A 16805-nucleotide genomic window follows, 5' to 3' on the forward strand; every position below is an offset into this window, starting at 1 on the left:
GGATGAGTTGATGAGCGAGGTGAGGTAAGGGAGAAGGTCTCCGGAAATGGTCTGGAGAAGAGAGGAGGGGATAGGGTCAAGCGGGAAGGTTGTTGGGCGGCCGGCAGTCACAAGTCGCAAGATTTCATCTGGAGAGAGAGGGGAGAAAGAGGTCAAAGCATAGGGTAGTGGGCTCGATGTTGGCCTGGTTTGGCAATCTTAATGTTTACAGCAAAAATAGGTTAGACAGAGTAGTTAAGGTGGCCAGCAAGGTCATCGGGGTGCAACAGGCACAGCTCTCAGTGACATTCAGAAAGCAAGTGGTGAGGAGAGCTAACAGTATCCTAGACTGTCCTGATCACCCTGTCATGACTGTCCTGTGAGGATCTGAATAGGTCAGATCAGCTTGGCAATAAATAACTTCAGCTTCTCACCAGCAGAGGGGGGGTTGACAGCACACACCCTGTTGTAAATCAAGGAGAGAACATCCCTCTCCAATGTTCACACAGGAATGTGCCTTTGTCTACACAGACATTTTCCCGCCGAAACTCTAACACGTTATAAAACTGGAACAATATTTCTGACATAGAACGTGCGGAATGGTCAGAGGCGATCTAAACAATAATAATGTCATTTGGTTGTTATTTTGTGATGTCATTAAATATTTTATACTGTAACTTGAAAAGTATACACTCTATATCTGTGAAATGTCCATCCTCTACGGTGTGGATAAAATATGAAAAATGATGATAGTGTTTTTGTTAAGAGAGGGATGTGATCTTAGAAACTATAAGAGGAAATAGTTTCTATAACTTTGTACAAGTGAGTAGTCACCACCCTCTTGAGTGAGGGTCAGAGAGCGTGTCAGCCTCACGAACTGCCCCTTTTGAAGAACTGTATAAAATGAGGGGTTAAGAATTAATATATGAGACCAGAGAGGCGTTGAGCTGCAGCTCACATCCAAAGTGGTTCGAACTCTGAAATCTCAACACGAGGTAGAGACAATAACGCCACCTCCCGGACAATCACTGGTACGGCTGATTAGCTGTCCTAAGTAAAGTATCTAGAAAAGTGAACTTAAGTGGGACCATTCTACTACGCTTCTCAAAAATGTATTCAGGAGATGGTAACTTTTAACAACCGCTCTTGTGGTGTCCCAAATCCTGAGTTCATTGTTACATAATTTCAGTACTGCCATTTCAGTACTGCCTGAGGTTCACTAAACAAAGCAAAGTGACACACACACACACACACACACACACACACACACGCACACACACTATTTCAAACATGCACACACCATTTCTAAAGGGTTCCTAAATAAAGTGAGACAGGAAAACAGTTTCTGAGAGCACTGCTATGGCAACACCAGCAGAGAGAATATGGATTTTTAGAGGAGAGGGAGTATAGTGGGAAGGGTGTGGGGTGGGGGGGGATGGAGATGGAAAAGGAAGAGAATGGGAGAAAAACGTCAAAGGGTAAGAGAAAGAATGCACGGGAAAGAGAATGGGGGGGCTAACAGTTGGACTTGCCTGAGTTTGCCTCTCTGATGTGAGGGGATTTTCAATCCCCAGTTTCAAAGAGATGGGGTCCCAGAGTGGGTCTGGACTCGGTCTGTCAGCATGGAGACCACAGGGTGGAGGGTTGTACAGGAGTGTATTCTTTTCAGTGGTGTCCTCCTAATTATTTTCGCATCTGAATGTGGCTTCCTCTCCTTAATTTGCTCTGATAAAAGTTAAAGCAATATGGTGCATGCCAGGCCAGCCTATTGTCTACAGACAGGTGGTGTCACTCCTACGATATGCTCGTCCCTCAACCGACCCATCAGTCAGTGCAGGCAGAATCTTTCCACTATCTAACTTAAGACAATGAAGCCAGCCAGGTGTTTACTGCATCAGTCCAAAGTTACCAGAGCAGAGGAAAGGAGAGGTGGAGAGGAAGCCACTTTGAGCTATTGAGGTGTGAGAGGGACATGCTACCCCAAAACCTTAAGGAACATACAACAGATTACACAGAGAAGAAGAGACCAGGAAACCATCTTGAGAACATTCAGCAATAATTTATTTTCATAATCTGAAGAACCACCAAGTCTTCTCATCTGGACAATCCATCATCAGGTGCCAACAACACCATTTAGAAAAATTGAAAGTTCCTATACAAAGTCTTAATAGAAAAAAGAATAAATTAACTGTGGAATTCAGTATTTTTTTGTGTCAATTCCACATAGTTTTTTCTACAACACCTTTTTTCCGTCAGGTTACAGTTGAAGAGAACCAATAAAATCATGTTACATGCTCTATGGTCTGGTGGATGGGTGTCCTACTGCCTAAAGGGACGGTCTTTGCTCTGCACAACATATTCAAACTATTGACAACAATGAGGAGAGTCTATATCCTATGTGACAAAGCGGTAACTGGTCATCATATAGCACCTGAAAGGATTCTTACTACGTCAGAACTTAGAAACAAAAACCAAAGAAACAACTAATACTGGTTCATATAAAAAGGAACATGGTTATGTTAAAAACCCCACTTAGGCTTACAGTGAATGTTAAAACCCCCATTTAGGCTTACAGTGAATGTTAAAAACCCCACTTAGGCTTACAGTGAATGTTAAAACCCCCACTTAGGCTTACAGTGAATGTTAAAACCCCCACTTAGGCTTACAGTGAATGTTAAAAACCCCACTTAGGCTTACAGTGAATGTTAAAACCCCCACTTAGGCTTACAGTGAATGTTAAAAACCCCACTTAGGCTTACAGTGAATGTTAAAACCCCCACTTAGGCTTACAGTGAATGTTAAAAACCCCACTTAGGCTTACAGTGAATGTTAAAAACCCCCACTTAGGCTTACAGTGAATGTTAAAACCCCCACTTAGGCTTACAGTGAATGTTAAAACCCCCACTTAGGCTTACAGTGAATGTTAAAAACCCCACTTAGGCTTACAGTGAATGTTAAAACCCCCACTTAGGCTTACAGTGAATGTTAAAACCCCCACTTAGGCTTACAGTGCCCCTCTGTAGAGTACGTACAGGAAAGAGGTTGATAAAAGAGTTCATCTTCTTTAACTATACATTTTTTTATGTTTCTATGGACAGACAGTATGGGCATAGGGGACCTAGAAGAGGGTACAGCACACATCATCACCACATTGGGTTCAAAGGTCAGAGGGGTCAGGAGTCAAAAGTCAAACTGGGGGTTGCGGGGTGTTGTCATGGATACAGAATGCTTATGTCTAGGAGGAAAATGTGAGTGGAGAAGGGTAGTATTTTTGTTTTTTTGAGCATGCATGGAATGGTGTGAGCTAGCAGAGGTGTCTCATCCATGGGAAATGGACAGGCTAATGAGCCTTAGCCTAGCTGATGGCAGACTGCAGTCCCCCAGTGGTTCTAAAGAGGTAAACAACAGGAGTTCAAAGTTCATAAGAAACAGAGCATTTTTTACCAGGACTTTGCAGTGTGGCAGGGTTGGGGAGGGGGCCGTGAAACTCGTTCAAACTGAAGGATATTCAGTCCACCATGCCGCTTGGTACAAGTTCAACTAATTTGACGGGGTCAGATTTTTGTGCAACATTTAACCAATGTTTTCAGATGTTTGTTTTTTTAAGATTCAAGGGAGAATATAAGCCTTTACAAAGCACAGGCAGATGTGAGAGAGGGACTGCAATACTTGCTTTGTTTGGGGTTTTGTACACTGTCCACACATACAGCACTACAACAACGTTGGACAGAGGCTTCTTTTCCCCAGCAGAAAATCAGGTGTGCTTTAAAATACCTGCTTAAGAATTTGTTTGTGACAAGAGTTGGTCTATGTAAGCGAGAGTTATATGGAATCTACACGTTCTCTTTGAGTCACAGCCGTGTTACAGTGGGATACGGTGATGGCCTCCATTACTAAACCAAGGTCAAATTTCAGAGTTCATTGATGACATTATCTACACATTAATGGTGCTTCAAGACAACTGGGAACTCAGAATAAAACGAGATCAAATCATGACATCAGTGATCTTCAGGTTGGAGAAGTCGGAGCTTTAGGATGATCCCCGAGTTTCCGACTTGGAACTCCGGATGACCGTTCAAAACTATTTTTCCCAGTTGGAGGTAGTTTTTTTTCAGGGTTCCCAGTTGTCTTGAACACACTGAAGTCCAACGTCGGAGATTTCCGAGTTGCCAGTTGTCTTGAACGGGGCACAATAAAAGCACAATGATATAAACACCCTTTTGGTGCCGGGGTGACATTATTTATATTCTAGATATGTGTGTTACTCTTATATCAAGTCTGGATTTACTCTTACATCATAAATGTGTTGTTATGCAGATGTTTTTAATCCCCTTATATGTATCAAAAAGACAGGAGGAGAACTAGATGAAAACTGGTTCTGTATATAGTAGGCCTATAGTCTTCATACATAAGTGTAACAACACTTAGATTGAATACTTGACACAGTTACAATAGTCAACACCCCATATAGCAGATCCAGCTCTGATTGGTGTATATTCCTCTGATGTTCTTTTGGCTCTGGGAAGCAGGTTCTCTATATAGCAGACATGGGGCTTGTTCGACATTGCGGCCGACTGCTGACTGACTTAGCTACAAATCACCTTGCATCATAAATAACTTATTATTATTTGTAGATCAGTCAGTCACAATTTACCCATGATATATCATCGTTTTGATGCTCTCGAACACGGCCACTTCCTCCGCTAGACTAGGAACCGGGCTCTGTGGGATTTGTAGTTATATGGTTTGTAGTTTTAGTGAGTGGCTGTTTTCAGTGCTGGGTTACAGTACAGACTTTAAGCACCACCATAGATGGCACTGATGAGAAAAGTGTGTGTGTCCACAAACAAGATGTGTGTGTTCTGACTGGTGGATAGGAGAGACTTTAGGCAGAGAGAATATAGCCTGAGATAGTGACCTGTACAAACGAATACCCACTGGAGTTTACAGGCCTCATGCCTGATCTAAATGTTTACCCTCAAATATACTACCCTAGTGTCTGAGACAATGACCAATCGTGGAGTTGGACAGACAGATCGATGTCACAGAGACAGACTGGTCCTTAAACATGGGTTGCATCCCGTTTTTTAACAGAGGACTGCGCAGAGTCAGATATCACAACGCCTCGAGAAGTGTTTAACATCTCACCAATCTTATCATATGCGCAGCTCGACTATGAAGGAGTGGTGTGCCCTTCGCTACAGCTGTGTGATCGATCAGCTCCACAGCATACGCCCATCACCAGAGAGAGAGAGGAGTGGGAGGCACACACAGTCCTAAACATCCAATCAGCTTTCACCTCTCACCAGGAAGTGAAACGAAGAGGTAGAGCCAGATGAAATAGACCACTGAAAGCCTGCAGATATGATTGGAAATAAACACCCAAAACTATATGTGGTCTTAACCCCAAAACTGCTACACATATAGCTACAGTTTCACCCATCACAAACTCAAGACATTGGCTTTCAGTGAGATTCCTTGCATATTGTGGCTTGGCCTTTCAGGGCCCAAACCTTGAATAAGTGTCTGTGGCCTGTGGCTAACAGTCAGTCCCCGTCTATCTCTGATCTGGCTGTGCAGGGCCCCCAGTCTGTCCATAGTCTCCCAGTACAGCTGACCACAGTCCCCCAGTATACAGTAGTGGCAAAACATCCCAGTCCAGGAGCTCACTGCTCAGTAGAAGTGTGGATCATCCCAGTACAAGAAACTAGTTGATCAGTGTGGCTGGCTGTTGTACACTACCAGTTCAGATGACTGACATCCCAGTAGACGTGCTGAGCAGGATCTCAGTAGAATTGATCAGTCTTTCAGTTCCTTTGAGGACTCCTAGTATTGTGGGCTGTAACTCCCAGTATGATAAACCAGTTTTCCCAGTGTGTCCATGGGACTGGTGCCATTGGTCATCCAGATGGATCTTTGGTTGTGGGATAGGAGTTGGGATTGGGATTAGGATTTTTGGGAATGTTTGTATGTTTGTCTAGTCTTTCAGATAATCTAGAATTCTCCAATAATCCACGCTGCAGTTTTCCTGAAGAGTGAAAATTATTCTGAAGGTTTTCATAAAGAGGGGGCAATAGAGTGTCTCTCCAGCATTTTTTTGTTGTTGTTGTAGAAAACGATAGAGAAATAAACTAAAACATAAAACATGAAATAAATGAACCTAGCAGATCCAGCGTACACACACAGGTCCAGAACATGAGCCAAAACACATGGGAGCACACTGGCAGCACACTGGGGTCAGGGGTAGATATGAGTCAGGGCCTGGTGGGCCGAGTGTAGTCTGGGTTTACCCCTCCTCCCCCCTTGCCCATTCCTGGTTATCCTTGGGATCAGACTGGAGCAGACTCAGGGTCAGGGATTAAAGGTCAGAGTTCACGCTCAGAGTTCAGGATCGGAGGCTATGGTTGGCTGTTCCACAGCAATAGTCATGTCGGTCCTAGAACCCCTAATTCAGCCAAGCCCGATATGCACAGAAACTGATAAAGGGAAAAATGGATGAAGTGGATGAGGATGAGGGTTTCCTGCCCATGATAAGGCCAATCTAGTCAGCACTGGAGGAGAGGTTGGTGGGGGCTGTAAGGGTCAGTTGAGATGTTGGAGGTTGTGTCAGTAAGGATCAGTGGGTGATGGTCAGTAGGTCAGACCAGGGTTCCAGGTTTGGCCTTGTCGTGTCCGTACCACTGGACATCTGCCAGCTCTGAACACAGAGGACTGCTGAGGAAACAGCTATCATTGAATGACCTGCAGAGAGAGAGAGAGAGAGAGAGAGAGAGAGAGAGAGAGAGAGAGAGAGAGAGAGAGAGAGAGAGAGAGAGAGAGAGAGAGAGAGAGAGAGAGAGAGAGAGAGAGAGAGAGAGAGAGAGAGATTGATTGTTTTTCTGTCTCATTGCTTTGATGGTTACTTCATTTGCCTAGACCTAAAGCTTTTGTGAAAACAATGTGCACAATCCATGGTGCCTTTACCTCTTTTCCGGCCTCATTTCAAACTGATCTCTCAATCCTCCTATATCTCTGTCTCTATGACAGCTCACACATCCTGTTAGTGTACTGGTCTAAAACTACACTAGGTGACTAGAGCGCATTTATCACCCCCCCCTCATGGTTTTATAATGAATTAACTGGTATTATGGTGGATACACCCTGTGGCTGCTGCTTCGCTATCCTTGAGATGGACTGAATGAGAGCCCACGTCACAGACAAGTCAACAGTGAGAAATGCAATTGAGTTGAATAAGTTCAAGTTCAATCAAAGATGGTAATACAGTACACTAGGGCTGTCCCCGACTAAAAAATATAATGGTCGACCAAGAGTTGTCTGTTCTTTCAAACAATTTGATGATTGGTAGAAATATTAAAACGTGTATTTTTCCATATATAGACACATCCTATTGTTTTAATCAAATCAACTATATGCACGTAGCTTATCTGATGCTTTAAGCGAACTGTTTGATTAAATAATTAAGAAACACAAATGACTAGAGGGAGTCCGACCGCAATTGATTTGATTGTGCTGCCTGGCTCAGACGTGCTGCGCTGTGTTAGAAAAATAAGACAGCGAGTGACTGTGTGACTAGCACCCGTTGTCTCTCTCTCCTTCCTGCTGCAGCGACCACCACAGAACATCAATAGTGTTTCTCGCGTTGTCCGTGTTGCTGAAGCTGCAACATAATTACAGCCATTTCTGACAGAAGAGTTCATGTTACCGAAATCCCTAATTTGTTTAGGAAAAACATTCCCTATTCCCTTAACCCTTGCTCTCTTTATGTGACACATGCATGCGCCTGACCTATAGCATATCATAGTCACATCATTAAATTGGTTATAACAAACTCTGAACACCATAATGGATGCAGTGGACGTGACTAATAAACTTGAAAAGGGGGAATGTTTACTGGTTGCTCAAGAGGTAAATGGGAAGTCAGATGTGTGGAATAAATTTGACAAATTATCGAAAATACTGGAGATCAAGAAAAAGAAGGTAAGGAGCAAGCTCTGCGTGCGTATTATGTGTACCAAACCGGTGCTGTTAGATTACAATATCATTTTTCGTTTGAAACAACACAAAATGAATTATAAGTGTACCAGAGAGTCTATTGTAATGTCTTTTTTTGGTGTAAAGCCTTTATTACAGCAAAGACTAAAAATAGTTCTGAAATGGAACGGTTTAGGCCTATTTATTGTTTACGCTAATTATTCAATGGTTGCTTTGTTATTTATTTTTAAAACTAAAAAGCTTGATTGCATTTCACATCATGAATGACTCGTATGCTGTTTGATGACATTTACTAATGAATGATTGATTGATACTGTAGCCTATATAAGTATTGAAATACAGGCCTAAGTTAGTTATGGTATTAAGACTAAACAGAATGCGCTCTCAGGCCTACAGCTCGATGGTGGTTATACAAGGCTACTATACTAAGCCTACTAATGATAATGACATTACTTATTATTATATTGATGACCATAAAAATAATTGTAATAATAACAATAACAAGGAAATCAAGGGAAAAGGAGGGTTATTATTAATATATTTTGTTGGACAATTTGGAACAGTGTAAAAGGCACTAAATAATTATAAATAATATCAGAGGCTGGTCTAAGGTAAAAATGTAAAGCCTTTATTACAGCAGAGCAAAGATGAAAAACAGCCATATTTGTGAGATTGGCTTGGTGTGCACGGAACCAGTATGTTATTAAACAAACACTCAAACTGGCAACAGAAGCAGGATCTGTCTTATTTCTGTAAATATACAGTGCATTCGGAAAGTATTCAGACCCCTTCCCTTTTCCCACATTTTGTTACGTTCTAGCCTTATTCTAAAATGGATAACAATTATTATTTCTGCAGCATTGAAGGTCCTCTATCATTCTTAAATGGAAGAAGTTTGGAACCAACAAGACACTTCCTAGAGCTGGCCGCCCGGCCAAACTGAGGAATCGGTGGAGAAGGGCCTTGGTCAGGGAGGTGACCAAGAACCGGATGGTCACTCTGACAAAGCTCCAGAGTTGCTCTGTGGAGATGGGAGAACCTTCCAGAAGGACAAACATCTCTGCAGCTCTCCACCAATCAGGCCTTTATGGTAGAGTGGCCAGACGGAAGCCACTCCTCAGTAAAAGGCACATGACAGCCTGCATTTGGAGTTTGCCAAAAGACACCTAAAGGCCTCTCAGACCATTAGAAACAAGATTCTCTGGTCTGATGAAACCAAGATTGAGCTCTTTGGCCTGAATGCCAAGCTTCAACAAAGTACTGAGTAAAAGGTCTGAATACTTACAGTGAGGGAAAAAAGTATTTGATCCCCTGCTGATTTTGTACGTTTGCCCACTGACAAAGAAATGATCAGTCTATAATTTTAATGGTAGGTTTATTTGAACAGTGAGAGACAGAATAACAACAAAAGAATCCATAAAAACGCATGTCAAAAATTGTATGAATTGATTTGCATTTTAATGAGGGAAATAAGTATTTGACCCTCTCTCAATCAGAAAGATTTCTGGCTCCCAGGTGTCTTTTATACAGGTAACGAGCTGAGATTAGGAGCACACTCTTAAAGGGAGTGCTTCTAATCTCAGCTTGTTACCTGTATAAAAGACATCTGTCCACAGAAGCAATCAATCAATCAGATTCCAAACTCTCCACCATGGCCAAGACCAAAGAACTCTCCAAGGATGTCAGGGACAAGATTGTAGACCTACACAAGGCTGGAATGGGCTACAAGACCATCGCCAAGCAGTTTGGTGAGAAGGTGACAACAGTTGGTGCGATTATTTGCAAATGGAAGAAACACAAAAGAACTGTCAATCTCCCTCGGCCTGGGGCTCCATGCAAGATCTCACCTCGTGGAGTTGCAATGATCATGAGAACGGTGAGGAATCAGCCCAGAACTACACGGGAGGATCTTGTCAATGGGACCATAATCACCAAGAAAACAATTGGTAACACACTATGCCGTGAAGGATTAAAATCTTGCAGCGCCCGCAAGGTCCCCCTGCTCAAGAAAGCACATATACATGCCCGTCTGAAGTTTGCCAATGAACATCTGAATGATTCAGAAGACAACTGGGTGAAAGTGTTGTGGTCAGATGAGACCAAAATGGAGCTCTTTGGCATCAACTCAAATCGCTGTGTTTGGAGGAGGAGGAATGCTGCCTATGACCCCAAGAACACCATCCTCACCGTCAAACATGGAGGTGGAAACATTATGCTTTGAGGGTGTTTTTCTGCTAAGGGGACAGGACAACTTCACCGCATCAAAGGGACGATGGACGGGGCCATATACCGTCAAATCTTGGGTGAGAACCTGCTTCCCTCAGCCAGGGCATTGAAAATGGGTCGTGGATGGGTTTTCCAGCATGACAATGACCCAAAACACACAGCCAAGGCAACAAAGGAGGGGCTCAAGAAGAAGCACATTAAGGTCCTGGAGTGGCCTAGCCAGTCTCCAGACCTTAATCCCATAGAAAATCTGTGGAGGGAACTGAAGGTTCGAGTTGCAAACGTCAGCCTCGAAACCTTAATGACTTGGAGAAGATCTGCAAAGAGGAGTGGGACAAAATCCCTCCTGAGATGTGTGCAAACCTGGTGGCCAACTACAAGAAACATCTGACCTCTGTGGTTGCCAACAAAGGTTTTGCCACCAAGTACTAAGTCATGTTTTGCAGAGGGGTCAAATACTTATTTCCCTCATTCAAATGCAAATCAATTTATAACATTTTTGACATGCGTTTTTCTGGATTTTTTTGTTGTTATACTGTCTCTCACTGTTAAAATAAACCTACCATTAAAATTATAGACTGATCATTTCTTTGTCAGTGGGCAAACGTACAAAATCAGCAGGGGATCAAATACGTTTTTTTCCCTCACTGTATGTAAATTTGATATTTCAGTAAAAAAAACATATATAAATTAGCAAAAATTGCTGAAAACCTGTTTTTCCTTCGTCATTATGGGGTATTATGTGTAGATTGAAAAAAAATCTATTTAATCCATTTTAGAACAAGGATGTAACATAACAAAATGTGGGAAAAGTCAAGGGGGCTGAATACTTTCTGAATACACTGTATATTGATGTTTTATAAAGCCAGGCACATTTAACAGGCTGTTGATTATAGAACTAATTAAGTTGGGGTTTCCTCTCTCCTCATTTTCTTAGGCAATTAAGGAAAGGGCTGTTTTCTCATCTCTTAACTCCGCTGCTGCCTTCGCTGCATTGTTCTCAATATGCTGGTTAACTTTGCTATTATGCTAATAGCAACGCGGTCTAGGAAAAGACGCCAATTCAACAGTGCACTGATGTGTTTCAGAATCGCGGACAGCGACCGCTATTCAATGTGGGAGAAAGCACATTTGTTATAAAATAATATTATTTTTATTTGTGTTTCACCATTGTTCTTACATAATATCACCATATACAATTTCAGAAGCACATGTTTTAGCAATAGACTGTGCCATCCCCACGGCCTCCACAATGGATCAGTGCACACAGACAGACGTGAATCAGATAGGTGTCTTGTACACCATGTTTAATTAATTTCTTTTTTTGCTACTTCTCGACTAAAGAAATCTCAGCCAACCAACAGCCTATCGACCAAATAATCGACCAGTCGACTAAATGGAGTCAGCCCTACAGTACACTGTTAGAAAAAAGGTGTTATGTAGAACCTAAAGGGTTCTTCAGCTGTCCCCATAGGAGAACCCTTTGAGGAACCCTTTTTGGGTCCTATATGGAACCCAAAAAAGTTCTACCTCGAACCAAAAATAATTATCCTATGGGGACAGCCTTTTTTTCGAAGAGTGTACAGTAGTGAGGGTTAAGGTTTACTGTAGAGAGCAGCTACAGGCAGAAACAGGGACAGCCACACACAGCAGACATGCAGTCCAGTTACAGCCATAGAAACAAAGCAGGTAGAACAGACACCATTCCCAAACCTGCTATTAGAATGGATTAGAAATGGGAAGACCCTATTCAACTCAGCAGTTGGTACGATACTTAGAATCTAGACAAGGGATTCTATTTCTACACCCCTGATCTAGTTCAGGTTCTGTTTTTACATACAGTGGCTTGTGAAAGTATTCACCCCCCTTGGCATTTTTCCTATCTTGTTGCCTTAAAATGGATTTTAGGGGGGGTTTGTATAATTTCATTTACACAACATGCCTACCACTTTGAAGATGCAAAATATTTTTTTATTGTGAACAAACAAGAAATAAGACAAAAAAATTGAAAACTTGAGTGTGTATAACTATTCACCACACCCAAAGTCAATACTTTGTAAAGCCAACCTTTGCAGCAATTACAGCTGCATGTTTCGTGGGGTATGTCTCTATAAGCTTGGCACATCTAGCCACTGGGATTTTTGCCCATTCTTCAAGGCAAAACTGCTCCAGCTCCTTCAACTTGGATGGGTTCCACTGGTGTACAGCAATCTTTAAGTCATACCACAGATTCTTAATTGGACTGAGGTCTGGGCTTTGACTAGGCCATTCCAAGACATTTAAATGTTTTCCCTTAAACCACTTGAGTGTCACTTTAGCAGTATGCTTCAGGTCATTGTCCTGCTGGAAGGTGAACCTCGTCCCAGTCTCAAATCTCTGGAAGACTGAAACAGGTTCCCCTCAAGAATTTCCCTGTATTTAGCGTCCTCCATCATTCCTTCAATTCTGACCAGTTTCTAGTCCCTACCGATGAAAAACATCCCCACAGCATGATGCTGCCACCACCATGCTTCACTGTGGGGATGGTATTCTCGGGGTGATGAGAGGTGCTGGGTTTGCGCCAGACATAGCGTTTTCCTTGATGGCCAAAACGCTACATTTTAGTCTTATCTGACCAGAGAGGAAGTCTCCCACATGGGGAGTCTCCCACATGCCTTTTGGCGAACACCAAACATGTTTGCTTATTTTTTTTGGACACTCTTCCGTAAAGCCCAGCTCTGTGGAGTGTACGGCCCAAAGTGGTCCTATGGACAGATACTCCAATCTCCGCTGTGGAGCTTTGCAGCTTACATTACATTACATTTAAGTCATTTAGCAGACGCTCTTATCCAGAGCGACTTACAAATTGGTGGATTCACCTTATGATATCCAGTGGAACAACCACTTACAATAGTGCATCTAAATCTTTTAAGGGGGGGGAGGTTAGAAGGATTACTTTATCCTATCCTAGGTATTCCTTAAAGAGGTGGGGTTTCAGTTGTCTTCGGAAGGTGGTGATTGACTCCGCTGTCCTGGCGTCGTGAGGGAGCTTGTTCCACCATAGGGGTGCCAGAGCAGCGAACAGTTTTGACTGGGCTGAGCGGGAACTGTGCTTCCTCAGAGGTAGGGAGGCGAGCAGGCCAGAGGTGGATGAACGCAGTGCCCTTGTTTGGGTGTAGGGCCTGATCAGAGCCTGAAGGTACGGAGGTGCCGTTCCCCTCACAGCTCCGTAGGCAAGCACCATGGTCTTGTAGCGGATGCGAGCTTCAACAGGAAGCCAGTGGAGAGAGCGGGTTATCTTTGGTCTCTTTGTTGCCTCTCTGATTAATTCCCTCCTTGCCTGGTCTGTGAGTTTTGGTGGGCGGCCCTCTCTTGGCAGGTTTGTTGTGTGCCATATTCTTTCCATTTTTTAATAATGGATTTAATGGTGCTCCATGGGATGTTCAAAGTTTTGGATATTTTTTTATAACCAAACCCTGATCTGTACTTCTCCACAACTTTGTCCCTGACCTGTTTGGAGAGCTCCTTGGTCTTCATGGTTCCGCTTGCTTGGTGGTGCCCCTTGCTTAGTGGTGTTGCAGACTCTGGGGCCTTTCAGAACAGGTGTATATATACTGAGATCACGTGACAGATCATGTGACACTTAGATTGCACACAGGTGGACTTTATTTAAATAATTATGTGACTTCTGAAGGTAATTGGTTGCACCAGATCTTATTTAGGGGCTTCATAGCAAAGGGGGTGAATACATATGCATGCACCGCTTTTCCGTTTTTATTTTTTGAAACAAGTTATTTTCTTCATTTCACTTCACCAATTTAGACTATTATGTGTTTGTCCATTACATGAAATCCAAATAAAAATCTATTTGAATTATAGATTGTAATGCAACAAAATAGGAAAAATGCCACGGGGGTTGAATACTACTGCAAGGCACTGTATCTAGTCAAGCGGATGTATTTCTACGTCCCTAATCTAGTTCAGGTTTCTATGTCTTTGTGTCAGGACTCATTCTATGGGGTGTGTTTCTACGTGTTCAGACAGGATTGGTTCTATGGTCTATGGTTCTACGTTGTTGTTCTGTTGTTTTCTGGTCTATCTGTTGTGTTTCTAGGTCTGTGTTCTGGCAGAGTCCTGGCAGACAGTCAGTACCTCTATGCTTCAGAGCTGGGCTGAGGGGGAGACTGACACACGTCTTCAGTAGGAGAGCTGTCTGCTGTACCGCTAAACCAGGAAACACACAGACAGACAGACAGCAGAGAGGTTAGTACAGACAGAGAGGGAGAGAGATGAACAGGGACGGAATGAGAAGGAAAAAGAGAGAAGAGCGAAAGAGAAGTTAACAAATCACTCTGGCGTATTTAGTGTGAGGGTGAGAGTTAGAACAAAGTCAAGTCCAAGTCTTTTAGGAAGACATGACAGCCCTGTGATCAGTAGCTAGACTGAGTACTGTGCTGCAGAAGGGCAAAGGGTGTGTGTAGGTTGGAGGTTATAAAGAGGTTATAAAGAGAAGCAGAGCTGAAGATGCTTTGATAGGATGCAGATTATGTCCTGTGAATTGTAATACAGGAGCCAGAGCTTCTAACCTTTACCCTTTAACCCCGGGTTAAAAGCCCAATAGGAGCAGGATCCTAAGTGCCTGGTCTTCATCCCCAAACACATTATAACTCACTCTGCCAATAATGTATTGGTGTGTGTATGTGTACAGTGAGGGAAAAAAGTATTTGATCCCCTGCTGATTTTGTATGTTTGCCCACTGACAAAGAAATTATCAGTCTATAATTTTAATGGTAGGTTTATTTGAACAGTGAGAGACAGAATAACAACAGAAAAATCCATAAAAACGCATGTCAAAAATGTTATAAGTTGATTTGCATTTTAATGAGGAAAATAAGTATTTGACCCCCTCTCAATCAGAAAGATTTCTGGCTCCCAGGTATCTTTTATACAGGTAACGAGCTGAGATTAGGAGCACACTCTTAAAGGGAGTGCTCCTAATCTCAGTTTGTTACCTGTATAAAAGACATCTGTCCACAGAAGCAATCAATCAATCAGATTCCAAACTCTCCACCATGGCCAAGACCAAAGAGCTCTCCAAGGATGTCAGGGACAAGATTGTAGACCTACACAAGGCTGGAATGGGCTACAAGACCATCGCCAAGCAGCTTGGTGAGAAGGTGACAACAGTTGGTGCGATTATTCGCAAATGGAAGAAACACAAAAGAACTGTCAATCTCCCTCGGCCTGGGGCTCCATGCAAGATCTCACCTTGTGGAGTTGCAATGATCATGAGAACGATGAGGAATCAGCCCAGAACTACACGGGAGGATCTTGTCAATGATCTCAAGGCAGCTGGGACCATAGTCACCAAGAAAACAATTGGTAACACACTATGCCGTGAAGGACTGAAATCTTGCAGCACCCGCAAGGTCCCCCTGCTCAAGAAAGCACATATACATGCCCAATGGGTCGTAGATGGGTATTCCAGCATGACAATGACCCAAAACACACAGCCAAGGCAACAAAGGAGGGGCTCAAGAAGAAGCACATTAAGGTCCTGGAGTGGCCTAGCCAGTCTCCAGACCTTAATCCCATAGAAAATCTGTGGAGGGAACTGAAGGTTCGAGTTGCAAACGTCAGCCTCGAAACCTTAATGACTTGGAGAAGATCTGCAAAGAGGAGTGGGACAAAATCCCTCCTGAGATGTGTGTAAACCTGGTGGTCAACTACAAGAAACGTCTGACCTCTGTGATTGCCAACAAAGGTTTTGCCACCAAGTACTAAGTCATGTTTTGCAGAGGGGTCAAATACTTATTTCCCTCATTAAAATGTAAATCATTTTATAACATTTTTGACATGCGTTTTTCTGGATTTTGTTGTTGTTATTCTGTCTCTCACTGTTCAAATAAACCTACCATTAAAATTATAGACTGATAATTTTTTTGTCAGTGGGCAAACGTACAAAATCAGCAGGGGATCAAATACTTTTTTCCCCTCACTGTATGTAGTTTGTGTGTGTGCAGTGTGTGTGTGTGTATAGGTTGTGTGTATGAGTGTCTTACCCGCTCTGCCAGTTGAGGATGTGTTGTGGGCTGCAGGGGGGTATGGGGGTGGCAGCCTGTTCACTGGAGGGAGTCACACTCCTCTGGCTGTGAGGGGACGCTGCTATACAGAGAGACACAGTTATACACACACACACACACACACGCTCAAAGACAAAGGTCGGTGGTCAGGGGCTGCGGAATCCCAGCTATGCCTTAGATAGGGGTCTTAAAGTGGGGGTGTGACCACTGTGACAAACAGGCTCCTTTAGTTCAGGGATCGCTTTACGCACACTCTCCTTAACAGATGCCCCTCACCTTCACACACGGGCCTTGTTGGCGCAGTAGGCAGCGCGTCAGTCTCATAATCTGAATGTAAATAATAGGAAATGTAACATTTATCCTTAAAACTGCCTGAGCAAACCCAGTCAAAACTTCAAACTTAGCTTTGAACATAAACTATGTGTGTGTAACCTAATGTAGCTGGTGTAAAATAAAATAAAAACTGTCGGGAGAGGGTCTCTGCTGCACTATTCAGCTAATCCAGAAAACGTGGAGGAGGAGTTATGACGACATATCACATTGTTA

The 16805-nt window shown here is 43.0% G+C and overlaps 1 protein-coding gene across 1 annotated transcript in view; it reads right to left on the reverse strand.

Moving 5' to 3' along the window:
• Positions 1 to 2018: 2018 nt before the first annotated feature.
• LOC106561189 (FERM domain-containing protein 4A-like) overlaps positions 2019 to 16805 on the reverse strand; it is a 109142-nt gene continuing 94355 nt past the window's right edge. The window contains 2 exon segments of the mRNA XM_045688230.1: positions 2019 to 6720; positions 16239 to 16341. Coding sequence (XP_045544186.1) covers positions 6618 to 6720; positions 16239 to 16341 — 206 coding nt within the window. The 3' untranslated portion in view covers positions 2019 to 6617.

This window comes from Salmo salar, chromosome ssa10 (genome assembly GCF_905237065.1).
Source record: "Salmo salar chromosome ssa10, Ssal_v3.1, whole genome shotgun sequence".
NCBI classification, from domain to species: domain Eukaryota; kingdom Metazoa; phylum Chordata; class Actinopteri; order Salmoniformes; family Salmonidae; genus Salmo; species Salmo salar.